Source organism: Quercus robur, chromosome 2, assembly GCF_932294415.1.
Source record: "Quercus robur chromosome 2, dhQueRobu3.1, whole genome shotgun sequence".
NCBI classification, from domain to species: Eukaryota; Viridiplantae; Streptophyta; class Magnoliopsida; order Fagales; family Fagaceae; genus Quercus; species Quercus robur.
Genome location: NC_065535.1, coordinates 18288304 through 18305211, shown reverse-complemented (window position 1 = coordinate 18305211; position 16908 = coordinate 18288304). Strand labels below are relative to the sequence as shown.

Genomic DNA, 16908 nt, shown 5'->3' with positions numbered 1-16908 from the left:
ATATGAGGGGTTAGGGCTTACCCTTGAGGATTTAGCTCCATATGATAGTCCTTTGGTAGCTTTTGATGGAACCATCACTATGCCAACTGGACAGGTGACTCTTCCTGTGGAGGGTTCTGATGGATCAAGGAAGTGGAGCAGAAATCATGTATCCTGACTTATATAAGGGGTTAGGGCTTACCCTTGAGGATTTAGCTCCATATAATAGTCCTTTGGTAGCTTTTGATGGAACCGTCGTTATGCTAGTTAGACAAGTGACTCTTCTCGTGGAATTGGAAGAAAGGAAAGTAATGGTCAACTTTATAGTGGTACACTCCTACTCTCCTTACACAGCAATCCTTGGACGTCCTTAGATACACTCCATGGGTGTGGTACCTTCATTTTTGCCTCAGAAGGTCAAATTTCCAACCAAGTATGGAATTGTTAACTTGTGTAGGGATCAACTTATGGCTTGCAGATGTTAGGTGGCCATTGTGGAACATAGGAAGGGAGAAAAGCCTGAGCCAGCAGGTCAGTTATAGCAATTACAATCACCTCCCAAGGACGTATGTGAGCGATTGGAAAAAATACACATTGACCTCAAGGATAAATATTTTCATTTAGGAGCGAACCTCCTGATCTTAGAAAAAGTAGAGTTAATTCTGTTTTTAGTAAGTAATCTGGATGTATTTGCATGAAGTCTGTATGAAGCACCTGGGGTGGACCTAAATTTTATTTTTCATCAACTAAATGTTGACCCCTAATGTCCGCCAAAGAAGCAAAGACCTCACAGATCCTCGGATGTACATGTTGGGGTAGTGAAGGAAGAGGTGAATAGACTTGAGGAAGCTTGGGCAATTAAGGAGGCTTTTTATCCTAAGTGGTTGGCTAACACGATTGTGGTAAAAAAAGAAAAATGAGAAGTAGCGAGTATGCATGGACTTCATAGATTTGAAGAGGGCATGTCCAAAGGATCATTTTCTCGTGCCCAAGATAGACCAACTTGTTGATGCAACTTTTGGGCACCCTAGAATGAGTTTTCTTAATGTGTTTTAGGGGTACCATCGCATAACTTTGGCCCCCAAAGACCAAGAGAAAACTTCTTTCATTACTCCCACAGGAAATTTCATTACAAAGTTATGCCATTTGGTTTGAAGAATGCAGGATCCACTTATCAGCGAATGGTGACTAAGATGTTCAAGGAACGTTGGGAAGAAATATGGAGGCTTATATAGAAGATATGGTGGTAAAAAGTAAGGTCGTGGAGGACCATCTTACAGATCTCGTAGAAACCTTTGAGACATTACGAAAGCACCATTTGAAATTGAACGCTTCTAAATGTGCATTTGGGGTAAGCTCGGGAAAGTTTTTGAGGTATTTAGTCACTCATCGAGGCATTGAGGTAAACCCAGATCAGATTGCAGCTTTACAAAATTTGAAGTCGCCAAGGAACCCAAGGGAAGTTCAACGACTTACTGGGTTGACCGTGGCTCTTAATCGATTCATTTCACGGTCTGCGGATAGGTGTCAACCATTCTTCCAGTTGCTAAAGATGTGGAAGGACTTTCAATGGATAGATGAGTGCCAATGGCTTTCGATGAGCTTAAATTCTACTTATCACGGGCTCCCATCTTGTCAAGATCGATTCCAGGAGGGACATTGTACATGTATTTAGCCATAACAGATTACACGGCCAGTGTGGTCTTGTTAAGGCTGGACCAGGGAGTTCAAAAGCCAATCTTTTATATCAACAAAACTCTTGTGGAAGCTGAAACACACTACTTACCCTTGGAGAAAGCTGCCCTCTCAATAATCCATGCTGTGTGGAAGTTGCCCCATTATTTTCAAGCTTATACCGTAGTTGTATTAACCAAACACCCTTTGCAGGCATTACTTAGAAGGTCAGACTTCACAAAAAGGATAGCCAAGTGGGGGACTTCCCTGGGAGCTTATGATATTCAGTACAAGCCCTGTACCTTCTTCAAAGGACAAGTTTTAGCAGAGTTCGTAGCTGAATTTACCCTTGGGCATCCAAAAATTTTGCAAGTGGAGAGAGGCAAGGCAGCAGAACTTCATGAAAGGATATGGCAGGTGTATGTGGATGGGGGATCAAATTGCCGAGAAGCAAGGGTGGGAATCATACCGATCTCTCTGGAAGGAATCAAAGTGGAAAAGTCATTAAGGCTAGGTTTCCCAGCGTCAAATAACGAAGCTGAGTACGAAGCTTTCCTTGCAAGACTAAGGATGTCTAGATAGGTAGGGGCAGATAGAGTCCAGTTACACTGTGATTCTCAGCTGGTTGTTGGTCAAATCTCTGGTGATTTTGAAGCCAAGGATTAAAGGATGATAAGCTATTTGAAAAAGATCGGAGTATTAAAGTGTCAATTCAAGGAGATGGAGATATTAAAAATTTCTAGGGGAGGCAACAGTCACACTGATTCTCTAGCTACTTTGGCTTCTTCGGTAACAGATCCCCTTTCAAGAATTGTGTCAGTTGAGCTTTTACCTCTTTCTAGTGTTATTCCTTCGGGTAAGAACTTAATTTTAAGCATACAATCGCCTGTGAGTTGGATGGATCCTATTATAGCTTATCTCCGAAATGGGACACTCCCTGAGGACAGGAAAGAGGCTAAACGGATTAGATGCAGATCTCTGTGGTATTAGGTATGTAAAGAGGGGAAGTTATATAAAAAGGTCATACTAGGGTCCTTATTTGCTTTATGTGCACCCCGAGGCAGTTGAGGGACTTCTAGAAGAATTACATGAAGGAATATGTAGGAGTCATACTAGAGGAATATCATTGGCATACTGAGCCCTCACTCAAGGGTATTGGTGGCCGAATATGCAGAAACAAACCGTGGACTTCTCCAAAAAATGTGATCAGTGCCAAAGGTTTGCCCATGGCATTCATTAGCCAGGGAATCTTCTTAATCCTATATCTAGCCCATGGTCGTTCACTCAATGGGGGTTGGACAGAATGGGACCTTTCTCGAGGGCAACAGGAAATAGAAGGTGGCTCCTGGTAGCAACAGATTATTTCACCAAGTGGGTAGAAGCAGAGCCCCTCGCTAGTATCAGAGATACAAATGTTACGAGGTTCGTTTGGAAGAATATTGTGATGCAGTTCGGTGTGCCAAGAGTTCTTGTGTTAGAAAATGAATTGCAATTTGACAGTAAGGCTTTTAGGTGATACTGTACAAAGTTAGGAATAATTGACAGGTATTCTACCCCGTCTTATCCGCAAAGCAATAGTCAAGCAAAAGCCACTAATAAATCCATCATTTATGGGTTGAAAAAAAGGCTTGATGAATCAGAGGAGCGATGGGTAGAAGAGTTACCAAGCGTGTTATGGGTATATCGAACTACCCCGCAACGTTCCACAGGAGAAACTCCCTTCTCCATGACGTACGGGGCAGAAGTTGTGATACCCATGGAAACAAGATTGCCTACTTCTCGGACAGATGTATTTAGAGTAGAGAAGAATGATCAGCTACCTTGCAAGCATTTGGATCTAGTAGAAGAAATCCGCGATGTTGCTTCAGCAAAGTTGGCCAACTACTAACAGAGGATTAGTCGAGGGTATAGCAAGGGTGTCAAGATTAGGGAGTTTATTCCAGAGGACTTGGTGCTTAGAAAAGTTTTGGGTAACACCCGGGATCTTACTATGGGAAAGCTAAGCCCAACCTGGGAAGGTCCCTATAGAGTCACATTCATTGCAGGGGCTGGAGCTTATTGACTAGAAGACTTAGATGAGAGACTTGTAGCAAGGCCATGAAATGTTTCTAATTTGAACAAGTATTAATTTTGATAATAATATAAGGTGTGTATTACTTGTACTGCTATTTTGTCAAAGTTCAATGAATGGCAACAAGTTCTATGAAAACATGACAGGAAATTATAAGAGCATGTAAATAAACCCTGCGGTACTAGACCCTATCTTTGCCTCGAGTGGATTTTAAGCTGAGTTCTCTGCCCTAGCCTAATCTCATCTCAAGATCACTAACAGAAAGCAAAATTAAAACTTCTTTGAAAATAAACCCCGTTGTACTAGACCCTGTCTTTGCCTCGAGTGGGTTTTAAGCTGAGTTCTCTGCCTTAGTCTGATCTCAAGATCACTAACATAAAGCAAAATTAAAACTTCTTTGAAAATAAACCCCGCAATACTAGACCTTGTCTTTACCTCAGGTGGGTTTTAAGCTCAGTTCTCTACCTTAGCCTGATCTCAAGATCACTAACAGAAAGCAAAATTAAAACTTCTTTGAAAATAAACCCCGCGATACTAGACCCTATCTTTGTCTCATGTGGGTTTTAAGCTAAGTTCTCTGCCTTAGCTTAATTTCAGGGCCACTAACAGAAAACAGAATTAAAACTTTATTGGATACAAATCTCGCGGTGTAAAACCATGATATTTCCTCGGATGAGCTTCGAACGAGACTCAAATGAAATGAGTGCTATAAAGCAAATATCTCGAGTAAGTGGTTGGGAAAATTTATCATTTTTGTTCGGTAGTCAATTATCAAAAGTTATCACAACTTAGCAAATTATTAATGTAGCAGAAAAACAGTGGCATTCTCTCCACGGGAGAAAAGTATAAAAGGTAGCAATTGAATGTATAAATAAACTCGAGAAATGCAAGCATGTAGTATAGATAAGTAAAAGAGAAACACAAGTATTTTCAGACAAACATTCCAAATGATAGGCCAAGAATGTATTAACCCTTTGTGATGAATTAATTGATTAATTAGCCAAGTTTATTAATTAATCAAATTAACATGCAATGTACGTGGCAGCACAAACAAATCACCAATTAAACTAAGTATGCAGCGTAAATTAAATTGACATGGTGATTTGTTTATGAAGGGGGAAAACCTACACAGCAAAAACCTCACTGGGTGATTTTAAGGTCACCACTCTCGAGAATCCACCATTATCAAAATAAGCAGTTACAAGTAAAGGAATCCCAGTACCTTATACCAACCTACAGTTGAACCCTAAGCTCAATACTCAATTAGACTTGTTCTGTAGTGACAATCTCTCATTTTCTCCTAGTACGTGACTAACCAATTGCGCGGATCCTAGTATGCGACTTCAATCACCAACTAGAGAAGGTTGTTGGCTATATAGTTCTTCAGTTCATCACATGATGAAGATCAAGAAGATCCTTGGTTACAAAACTCTACGGTGCACAAACACAGCAGCTTCTTCACAAGAAATATGAACTAGGGCAAATTTTATCTCCGGTCACAATTTGCTTGAACAAACTTTGCTCAACACTTGTGCAACTTATGTCACTTGTGCAACTTATGTCACTTTTGACGGCCCTTAAAATAATCCTTTTATATGTCTAGGGTTGTGAAAAAAGAAAGCCCAAACATATAATCACAGATTCGATGAAAAACAGAATAGAAAATCTGAATTTCATAAACCTCGACAGATACCCTATCTGTCAAGCCATGGGCTAGAACAGCTCTTTAAGGCTCGATAGATGCTAGCTATTGGGCTAGCTGTTGAGCTTTAATGAACAGAACTTTTCACACTTGAATCTTGGACAGACTTATATGGTTTTAACACTTGAACTTGAAACATTGTTTCTTGAAGTATTAAACACATCCTAGATCTACCAAAATACCAGTAAAGTGCGTTTTGTCAAAGAATTATCCAATTATATAAAATAGTGACATATGTTCCTAACAAGTGAATCACATATACCCTAACACCAAATACAAGTATTAAGCTATAAAGCAAAAGCCCCTAAAATCGGGAAAACTGTAGAATTGTCCTTAAAAAATAAAAAATAAATAAAAAGAGAGAAAGAAAACTAGAAACTTGAAGCTAAACACAGGGAGGTTCCTCGATTGAAGATAACGCCGCAGAGATGGTTCCCCCTCCCAAAGACGCAATAAGTCTAGCCCCCTCAACCTGGCGGACAAAAGAGTCATCATTAATGATGGCCTGGATCTCAGGGTTTGGAATGATGACCAACTCCTCAGGAATTGGAATGTTGTTCTCTGCCCTAAGAGAAGAGGAAGCCTCCAATTGCAACTTGTCCAGGGCAGCGGTCCATCCCTTAGAGAAGTAGGTTGAAAGATTCTACTGAACCTTGGGCTTTACAGTAGCAATACAGTCATACTGACCCTGGTAATAGGCATCTTGGATCTTAGCATCATCAACTGCCTCATAGCTTTTCAGCTCGGCACCTTTGTCTGCAAGAGCCTTCCTGGCCTGCTCCAGCTCCTTCTCCAGAATCTCTACTTTCTCCATGATGGTCTTGGTGTTATCTTCTACCTCAGACTGCAGGCTCTTTGACTCTGAGACTTTGTTCATAACATTCGAGATCTTCTTGAGAAAACCCTCGTTGTCATTACTCAATTCCTCAACCCTGGCCTTTACCGATAGTAATAATCAAACCGACCAATCAACACAAATTTTCTATGCGAATTGTCCAAATCTCAAGCTCTATGAATATGACCAACAATATCTGCAACATTAATCATAGAAAAACTACAATATAAATATATAATTCAAGAACAAAATTTTCACAAAAAGATAGGAAAACTTGTACTCACCTTTTCTTAGGAGTATGTGTTTTGTTTTGTTAATGGAAACTCTGCTTTTTCGATATTCATCATACCACTAAAAAAAAAATGATTGCACAAATTGCAGCCCAAATTAAGGGTGGGGGGGGGGGGAAATAAGAATATGAGAGAGAGAGAGAGAGAGAGAGAGAAACTAACCTCAATGCCTTTAAAAACTCAGAGCAAATATTATGCATTTGAGAGATAAATGAAAGCTAAATATGAAGATCTATGGGAGAATGAAATTTTGTGTGATTTTAAGTTTTAAGTGGTGGACGCATACAAAGGTTTTTATGTTTTTTTTTTTTGTGTGGAAAATGTGACTAAATGTTTCTGAAAGGTTGCATGTTTTACGTTTATAGGAACAATGAATGGGATGGTAGGGATTTTGTAGTGTGCAAGTTAAATGTTTTTGCTTAGGTGAATGAACGTGATTATTGTGATTTTCTTGACTTCCATGTTAGGTGTTAATGCATGCAAAAAAAAAAAAAAAAAATTGAAATTTTAGATAAGACACATGAAGCAAAATAAGCTATTCAATTTAAAATTTAAATTATATTTTCTCACAACTTTAATTTTATATATATATATATATATATATATAATGCATTTGGCACAAAAATTAAGAAAGAATTTTATCATTTGGTCCCCACATAAATTTAGACACATGGCACAAAATTATACTCTAATTTGAAATTCTAATCAAACTTTCTTTGAGTTTTGTCTATTAATATATATATATATATATATATACATTATTTTACAATAGACCTTACATCATATCTTCTATTCTAAGATTGTAACACATTCAAATAATTTAAAACAAACCCCTCCATATTGAAAAACTGACAAAACAAATATATTTTATAATGTGGCCCTATCTTATAAAAAGAGAGAGGGAGAGAAAGAAAGACAAAGGATGTGGAGATGTGTGAGAGAGTAAATTGAATATAAAAAATTAGAGAGGGAGAGAGAGAAGATGTGGGGGTGTGATTGGGGGAGAGAAAATTGAATAAAAAAGTAAATTGGTTTTGAGTATGCTATACAATTGTTTGATGAAATGACTGTGTGAGATATGACTACTGCATTATCTTAGACTTAGAGGATATGGTGGCTGCTTCCTCACACTTAGTATTGACTAGAATAATTGTTTTAGATTATTTAGTGTTAATTTGCAGATCATAAGATAGACACATTATTTTAAGAACTCAAGTCCAAGTTGTTAAAATTAGATTCCACCTTCATGGCCATTGAGTGTTGTTCAGGATTGGATCTAAAAAGTTAGGACTAGTTCAAGTTGTTAATAGGACTCAAATCAGGGTATTGCACCTGATGCAATTGTAATCAATGGCTGAGATTGAAAATTGAAAAAACAACTTTCAATCTCAACCATTAAATAAAATATATTAAAGGAAAGTTAAAAAGTAAAAAATGTTTAAATATTTGTGAGAGAAAGTGGATGAATTGCATCAAGTGCAATACCTAGTGCAATACCCTAAGTATTGCACTTAATCTTAATCTGTTGTTAATATATTCTACAGACTCCAAAAGCAAGCAATGAATATTTAGGTGTCTTTTCAAAACTCTAATAATTATTTATAGAATCTGGGCTACATGCTAAAATTCATGTCAAAGTTTGTTCGCCCATCCAAGCTGAAGCTTCCACCATTCTCTGGGCAGTGAAGCTTGCAATCAAAGAGCAGTGGAACCTTGTCTGTTTTGAAGGAGATGCCAAGGCCTGTTTTGACCCTCTATCATCCCATGACCTCCCCCCTGACTGGACTATTAATACCATCATCAATGATATCCGCAATCTTGCTCGCTCTTTTTCTTGTTGCAATTTCATTTGGGTCAGTAGAAGTTGTAATGCAGCAGCTCATGCTACTGCCAAGTTTGCTTTACTTTCTAGTCCTTTTTTGTGTTTTAATAAGGGTAATCTTCCTGAGGTCATTGAGTCTGTTTGTAAAAAAGATTACCCTGTTTGTTCTGTTTCTTGAGTTTCAATATCAATGCAGATTATCAAAAAAAAAAAAAAAAATCTACGTATGGCAGGTTCAAAAAAATTAATACACAACTTACAGATTCAGTGTGACATGTCAAAGAGTGAACTAAGCTAACATCAACAGCATTCCAAACACATATTCTGCAATCTGCATAGTTAAGTACCAAAGACAAGTCATAACCCAAAATAGGTTATAAAAACTGATTCTGTCTAATTAAAAAATGTGCAAATCCTGGATAGACTATCCAGAAGAAAGCAAGAATGGGCAAATGTAGCCCATAAAAAAACAAGATGAATAACTGGGGATCCAACCCACACCCCACAACAGCCAACAAGGGGGAAAAATAGACAAATTGCTGAGTACTTTTCAAAATAAAGAAGATTTAATAAGATGTCTAACAGACAAACTACAATTCTTAGTACAAAATGCTGGGTTGCTTAATTTTAGGATGCACAAAAACTGAATGAGGCTAAAATTTATGAAATGGTAGAATAGAAATATTTTAACTAAAAGATGCCATGGGTGGAACCTATTGGAAACAAGAGAAAGTAAAAAGTAACTACAATCATTCAGTTGTGCAAGGGAGGCCAACGAATGCAGTATAAAAAGAGAGTGATCTGCTTGAATTGAAGCTGCTATGAGGATAACAGAGAAGCCAATCCTTTATAGGAATATTAGTTAGTATTGTACAGGGTCAATGAATGGGGTGAGTTCATTAAAAATTCAAAGACAATAAAATGGCAAAAAAGAAAGCATTCATTCCCCTTCTATATCTTGCATCTGTAGTATTTTTTCCCTGGTGGATCTATCTCTCATTTACTAAAAGTCTGCACAACAATGGTTGACCAAACAAGAAGAGACATGATGGTTTACAATAACGGTGATGATAAAGCTTGATGGCAAATGACTGCCCCTGAAATTATCTACATTTTTTGGATTTAAGGCTTTATTGAGGTAAGATCCAGGACAAGTACACTCAAGAGGATCTTATGTTAATAAATTTTTCTTTCCAGTAAAGTACCAATTCAATGTATTTACTTTACCCATGAAAGCTGCAAGCACAAAGCGGTTATCCAGACTTCATACAATCATATTATCACCCAGCGCGGGGGGGTGGGTTTTGGAAGAAATCTCTGATGTGGGCCTCCTCGAGGAGGTTGTGTAGGCAATGGAGGAGGTGGAACTTTTAGATGATATGCACATGTACAACGTCCAAATTTTCCCTAAAATAATGAGATAGAGAGGGAATCAAATTCCACATGCTACATATTTTTATAGTTTATTTTATCAAATTAAACAATATTAAAAATAAATAAATAAATATTGCAAAAAACCCAGCTAGAAAAAAATTTCAAGGAAGTTGAACAGCACCAAAACTTTGGAAACTATAATGGTAAACCATAGATAGGTTCACATGGGATCTACGTGGTCTTGGAACCCAAATAATTGCACTTCAGTCACGAGAACAGGTAACTATGTTGTCATGACAAAACCTGAGAACATTACAATTCAAGGAAGTGGTGCTAAGTAAATTTAACAACAAGAGCAGGTGTGTGAAAAAGCTCATCACAATATATGTTAATGGATAACATTAGATTACTTTAATTTTGAAAGGAAATAAGTGGATATATTCCTAAACAATAATGCATTCTACCAATTCTTCACTACCTAGATCTTGCACATAACAAGTTTTCTGGACTAATTCCCAACTGTCTGGCAATCTGTGTACTTTGGTCTACGATAATAGTAGTTTTGCTTAGAATCTATTACACAAGCATACAATTATTACAAAGAGATCTTGACTGTGGCAGAAATCTAATGCCATTGACCTCTCTGGAAATAACCTTACAGGTAAAATCCTTGACTAGATAACAAGCCTCTCTGCACAAAGTATCTTGAATTCATCCATTAATCTAACTAGGATCATCCTGAAAGGTTATGCTTCTATGCTAGCATCGGACTTGGATTTGTTGCAAGCTTTTGGAATTGATGCATTGGTACTTTCATTTCTGTGATGACATCAGATATAGGATAGCAGTAATAATTGCATTGAAAGTTGTTCCCTTGAGCTGGAATATGTATAATACAAGTTTGCAGATGGAAAAACATTGTAAGCTGTTTGTTACTAGGGTCATGCTCTATGCTTTATCTTGTAATGCTAAAAACTATGGAGTAATGCTATAGCCACAAACTATTGATGTCGCAAATTTTTACTAGTTCTCATTTGAAAACACCACCATTTTACTTATCAATAATATTTCACTACATCAGCAATTTGTAAAATAGTTTGTAGCTTTAGCATTTTCCAAAACTATGATATAAAATAAGGCATTACTTTTTCTTTTCTTTTTTTGAGGAACCGCTAAGAAAATATAAGGCATTATTTAAATGGATTATTATTATTATTATTATTATTATTATTATTTATTTATTGGGGTTTTAAAGAAGAAAAATAATATGAGACAAATGACTAAAATTAGCCCAAATTTTTTTTTGGGCATCTGCATTATCACACTCATTTGAAGCTAATGTCTATGTTCACTGCAATATGTACACAAGGCGACACTTAATTGGGAAGCAGCAAACCTTTAAATCTCCACTCTATCAATTCCACTGTCATCTTCATTCTCTGCGCTGAACTCCCCCCGAGAGATCATATTCATGAAGGCCTTTGTCGCTTAGCCAACAGCATGAGAAGTCTTCTTTGCAGCTCCAGCAACAACAGGTTGCAAAGAGATGATGGGCAGGCTCGCTCTCTCTTGAATCATTGCTGTATCATACAAACATGACAGTCCTCAATATAGGAAAGGGGAACAATATTAATAACCAGAAACAAAATTAGAAAGGAGAGTTGGGGTGAGAGAGAGAGAGAGAGAGAGAGAGAGGGGGGGGGGGGGGGGGGGTTGTTTGAGGTAGAAGAACAAAAGTTGCAGCTCCAACATACAGATAGTTTGCTGGCGAGCAACTGCACCAATTTGTCGAATTCCAGCTTCTGCCGCTTGCACAGCTTGAGTAGATTTGCTGACCCCATCAGCTATCTCTTGGCTGAGCACCAAATGGAATAAACATATATTAATATCAAAGCATCAGCGATGAAACAGCAGAAGTGAGAATAATACAAACATAGAGTACAACAATCATTTCCATAATAAACTATTCAATTAAGAAACAAAGAAGTGTTTTACCCAGCAAGATGGGGCTACAGGACTCCTGGTTTTTTTCTCTGGACTATACATAGATACTGAATAACCCTCAAGAAGGTCAAGGTAACAAAAGGGATCCCGTTTATGATTTATGAGACCCAAGTAAAAATTTAAGGAAGGTCCTTTCAGATTACAGAAGGGAGTCCATGTATAGCTTATGATAAACATGTGCAACAGAGCAAAAAGAATTATGGTAATTTACCCGTAGCATTCCACAAAACAACCAAAAATTGAAATAAAGGAAGAAAAAAATTAAAAGGATAATCAAAAGTAGGGAGTTTACTATCACCTTAAATCACTTCGTTCCAGTGTAAGGTCACTGATTTCCATGCCAGATAGCCTAATGGTAGCCATAGTACTAGGGAGCTCCTCACGAGCTGTATCTGCTAGCTTTGAAAGAGATGTTGCAGCTCTCCCCATTGCCTTAAGGATATAAAGGAAAAAAAGATACGTAAGAACCAATGTTTAAAGGGGAAAAAAAAACTTTGTCATCAAGCTTCAGAAGATTTATATATCTACAATCAGAATCTACTAAAAATAAGAGAGGGGAAAGAGAAAAAAGGGGGGGAGCAAGAGACAATCCCAAGCATCAGAATGAAGCAGATAGAAAGGTATAAATAAAGCTTTGAAATCTGATAAACCTTTTAATTTCAAAATTATAATCTAAATAACTTGAAAACCTCTTCAAAACATGAATGGAAGATGCTTTGCACAATTCTTAAGCTAAAACAAAATTAGCTTCAGAGTTATTAGTACGCCACCTCAAAATCTTCGATGGCCGACTCTTTGAAGGAGAATATTCCAAAGTTCAAAAATTCCTGTTCTGTGAATATACCTTCATTTTTTAATCTTATTTTCCTTTCAAAATTGAGTAGCCCGATATTGCCCCTTGGTTCTTTTTTCCTTTCAAAATTTAAGCAACCTGATATTGCCCCTAGCGCAACCACTGCATAAAGTAAGCAGCACAGATAATATGAAACATCATAAAAATCAAATGTAAGGTCAGTCACTAACTGGGGTGGACTAACCTGAATTGCACATAATTGACATCATTCTCATGGCCAGACAACAGATCCAACTCAGGTACTGGTTGATCCAGGTCCTCTTGGGTACATTTAAAATCACTCCAAACCTGCAAGTACATGGTTCTTGATGAACATATCCAACAAGATATATCTAACCAAAGTAACCAATACAAGTAAGCTAAATTTTAGTAGATGAATCATATGAACTTAATTCAAGGGTATATGTTTGAACGCACCCTTGCAAAAGTGTCAGAGCTAACAGTAACAAAAACAGTTCTATTGGCATTGTAAGCACAACAAAGCATCTGATGGCTCTGTGGGCCATTACTTGAGGAGGGTCTGTTGCTTGACAGACCATTGCTATTCCCTGCAGTAAACTTCACAGTTACTATGTAAGTGAATATCACAGAAATATTAGTTAACTAATAAGCAACAATGCAGAAGCAATCATCTAACCATTTAAAATGTCTGTAGGTTTCGGAATGTATACTCTTGGCTGGAGGTTGGAATACCGAGCATCCCAGATTCGACAAGTCCCATCATCATCACCTACAAGTAAAAAAATAAAAATTTGTAGGTCAAAATTTTTTTTTTAATCTTTTTTTTTTTTTTTTTTTTTACAAGTAAAAATTTATTGAAAAAGGAAAATGTGCTGACACACAGATGCGTGCAGTCCCATTTCAAAGAAACCTACAAATGCTGTAAGCATGGATGTGATAACAAAAGAAAAGAATTCCATCAAATCACTGTTAATGCCAAAGATCTTGCTAAGTGTCAGGAGGTGCATAGAATGAACAAAATATGAAAATACTTGAAACTAGGAAACAGAACTAATCAGTATTTTTAATTCACAAATAATCACAGCAGATCAACTGCACAACTAAAGGGAAGCAACAGGGAGTGATAACTCTAAAGATGGGGCTCACGATAAAAGCTGATATATGGCACTTGGCCTGGGACTAAATACAATATCAGTAACAGCTCCAGTGTGCCCCCCTCAGAACTGAAATTGGCATTCCATCTGGCAAACGCCACTGAATAGACCAGAAAGAGCTAATCAAATGTCAAGGAATTTGGAAGGAGCATACTAAAATGTAAGGTAGGATATACTTACAACTCGAATGACAAAGTCATTTGAAGCAGATGCCACCAAAGCGTTGTTTGAACTTACAGCCAAGTCAGTAATGTTACCCTTTAATCATATACTGAGCAGATAAAATTAAAAATATATGGAAAAATAGTAGAACAGGCTTTATTATCAAATTATAAGCTCCACTTATTATATGGACAATCTTAACTCACTTCATGTCCATGACAGCTAGCCAAGCAAAATGCTGTATCCATTGACCAAATCTTGACAAGACAATCATCAGAACCAGTGATTACATATCTTCCTGACCTATCAAAAATGGCTACAAGATCGAAGCAAAGTTGTTCAAAATAATTGTCACCACTAAATTTTGTACTAAAGTTGGCACTATGACAATAAGAATCACAGATTCATATCGCAGAAAATGTTATGATGGACAATAGATATGTTACATAATACATACATGCACGTATTACCAAAAGTTTCTGGGGGTGCTGAACAAATAGCAGTAGAGCAGTAATAAAATGCATATGTTTCGTACATCAATCTCAGCAAAATTTCCAAAGAAACAATAAAATGCATATGTTTCGTACAACAATCTCAGCAAACTGATGTTTGATTGCTTACTTTATGGTAAACCAGTCCAAGATGAGCTCCTTGAGTTCAAAAGATGACTGCCTAGCATGGGCAGCAAGAGACCCATCTGGCGTTTTATCACCTTACAACTTCAGCCACAAGTCTTTGTTCTTATTTTAACTTTTCTTCATTTTTTCTACGCACTACTAGTGAAATTTTTATAAAGCGTCTGGAAGTGGCTTTTGTTTGAAAGCTCATTTACAAAGTTGATTAAACCATACTTATACCTAAAAAAGAGTGAAGAAAAAGCAGAAAAAATGAATAGGGTTTCTACTTTAATGATTGTTTGAAGCTTCGAAATTTGAGAATGCCTTGCAGAGTTGCAGGTCATGCACTCTTGCTTATACTGTGCATTGTAATTTTGTTAGGTTGATGAGAAAATAAAGGAAACTGATAAAAATTATTTTGTGATTTCTTTTATTGAAAATATAAATTTGTTTCCTTATTTCATAAGGATATTTTTGGAAATTCAATCAAGCTTGCTACGTTGGTTTAATCAAAGCTTTCACACAATCTGCTCTATATGCTGCATAGGCTGAAATGAGATGCCATTGAGTCATTGATCAGGTCTCCAGAATCATATATCAGTTTTTGATAGGTAAGAGGAGAATATAACGTTTTATGTAACATTCGTGGATGATGGTTTTCCCAGCTGGGGCTGGCATAAAATACAAATTATATTTTTTTCACAACTGCTGGCATGGTATGTTGTGATTAGAGAAACATCCATTTCACTTAGATCTACCGTTGACACCATTATTAAGCACCAATCACAACAGTCCATGAAAGCAGCTGCAAAAAATGCGATAATCTTGTGTCCCTAGATTTATCCAATTATATTTTCTCACAAGTCATCTATAAACATAAGAAAGATCCTTTTTTTTCCATGGAAAACAAAGAAAGTTTTCCACCAGAGGCATATGTGAGAAATTCGAACAAGTACGGATGCATAATAATATATAATTGGCATGAGCTAATTTACAGGAGAGCAACAAAAAATACATTCATAATAGCATTCTTTAACCTAAACTATCCAATCAAAACTTTAAGCAAAATACAGAACAATAAGAATAAGACTTCTTTAAGTTGACAAGAAAAGAGAACCAACAAAATTGGATATTAATTGTGAAAGAAGAGGGGAAAAAAAAAAAAAAAACAATAAAACTACAAGTTCAGTCCTAAGATCAAGAAAAATGTATGCCAGCCTTGTTAAACAGAGAGAGTAGGTACAAGAACTCCTCTAGCTTAAGCTTGGATGACCTCTTGTCTTCAAAATTTCCCTCCTTCAACACACCCAAAACCTTGTTTTTAAACTCGGATGTTTCCCCATCAGCATCACCATCTTCCACATCCATTTCATCATCTGCTCCACCATCCTCATCGTCGTCATCCATCTCCATGGTTTCAACCTCATTAGCATTCCCTAACCTCAAAGAAGCCATTTCAGCATCCCCATTACCAACCGAAAGATTTAGCGCTTGCAAAGTCTTGTAGTTCTTCTCCAACAAGGAGAGAACATTCTTCTGCCTAAAAATGGCACCAAGGGTCTTGTTCTTCCTATTAAAACAAATTCTCAAAAACCCATCCCACTCCTTCTGCTTGACTTCAATTCGCGGCTTCCTAGGCTCAATTCTAACTACAGACGAATCTACCTTAGGTGGAGGCCGGAAATTGTTTTTACCAACTTTGAGGAGATGGAAAACTCGAGACAGTAATTGGGTGTTCACCGTGAGACGACAATAGAGTTTATCACCAGGTTGAGCCACTAATCTCATAGCAAACTCCCTTTGGAACATAATAATAGCGCACCTAAACGCGGGTTGGTGATTCAATAACTTGAATGTCAGTGGCGACGAAATTTGATAAGGAATGTTGGCCACACAAATATCAAAATAGGGAAGCTCGGTCTTAAGTACATCCCCTTGTATCACCTGTTGTTAAAATCAAAAACCATTTCCCTAATTCAAACGCCTATATATATGTATATATAATGGAAGAAAGAGTTTTAGAATGAAATTGGAAGGTACCTTGAGGCGAGAGGAGTGAGGGGTGCCTTGAAAGCGGCGCTGAAGCTCGAGGACCATGCGAGGGTCGACTTCAACGGCGATAACTAACTTACCGGCTTCGAGAAGCTTCTTGGTGAGGTTACCGGTACCGGGACCGATTTCGAGGATGGTATCGGTGCTTTTGATGCCGGATTTTTGGACGATGGTGTCGACGAGCATAGGGTTTTTGAGGATGTGCTGACCTTTGGATTTGTGGAACGATATGCCTCCCTGGTACGGTGCGCTTGTTCCTTTTGCTTTTGGCTTCTCTTTCCTTATTTTGCCTCCCGCCATTGCTGCTTCTCTCTCTCTCTCTCTCTCTCTCTCTCGCAGTGTGTATGAGAGATAGAGA

At 37.4% G+C, this 16908-nt stretch overlaps 2 protein-coding genes across 2 annotated transcripts; both read right to left on the bottom strand.

Moving 5' to 3' along the window:
* Positions 1-11024: 11024 nt before the first annotated feature.
* On the bottom strand, positions 11025-14690 carry LOC126712751 (uncharacterized). The gene is made up of 9 exons (XM_050412206.1): positions 13900-14690; positions 13712-13819; positions 13242-13334; positions 13022-13152; positions 12789-12892; positions 12522-12706; positions 12050-12183; positions 11502-11602; positions 11025-11327 (listed from the first exon to the last, which is right to left on the bottom strand). Exons 3-9 carry the CDS (start codon positions 13242-13244, stop codon positions 11236-11238), a joined length of 750 nt encoding a protein of 249 aa, XP_050268163.1. The 5' UTR covers positions 13245-13334; positions 13712-13819; positions 13900-14690; the 3' UTR covers positions 11025-11235.
* Positions 14691-15441: 751 nt separating this feature from the next.
* On the bottom strand, positions 15442-16908 carry LOC126712750 (ribosomal RNA small subunit methyltransferase). Its single transcript, XM_050412205.1, has 2 exons — positions 16539-16908; positions 15442-16442 (listed from the first exon to the last, which is right to left on the bottom strand). The coding sequence occupies exons 1-2, from the start codon at positions 16848-16850 to the stop codon at positions 15696-15698; spliced, it is 1059 nt and encodes a 352-aa protein (XP_050268162.1). The 5' UTR covers positions 16851-16908; the 3' UTR covers positions 15442-15695.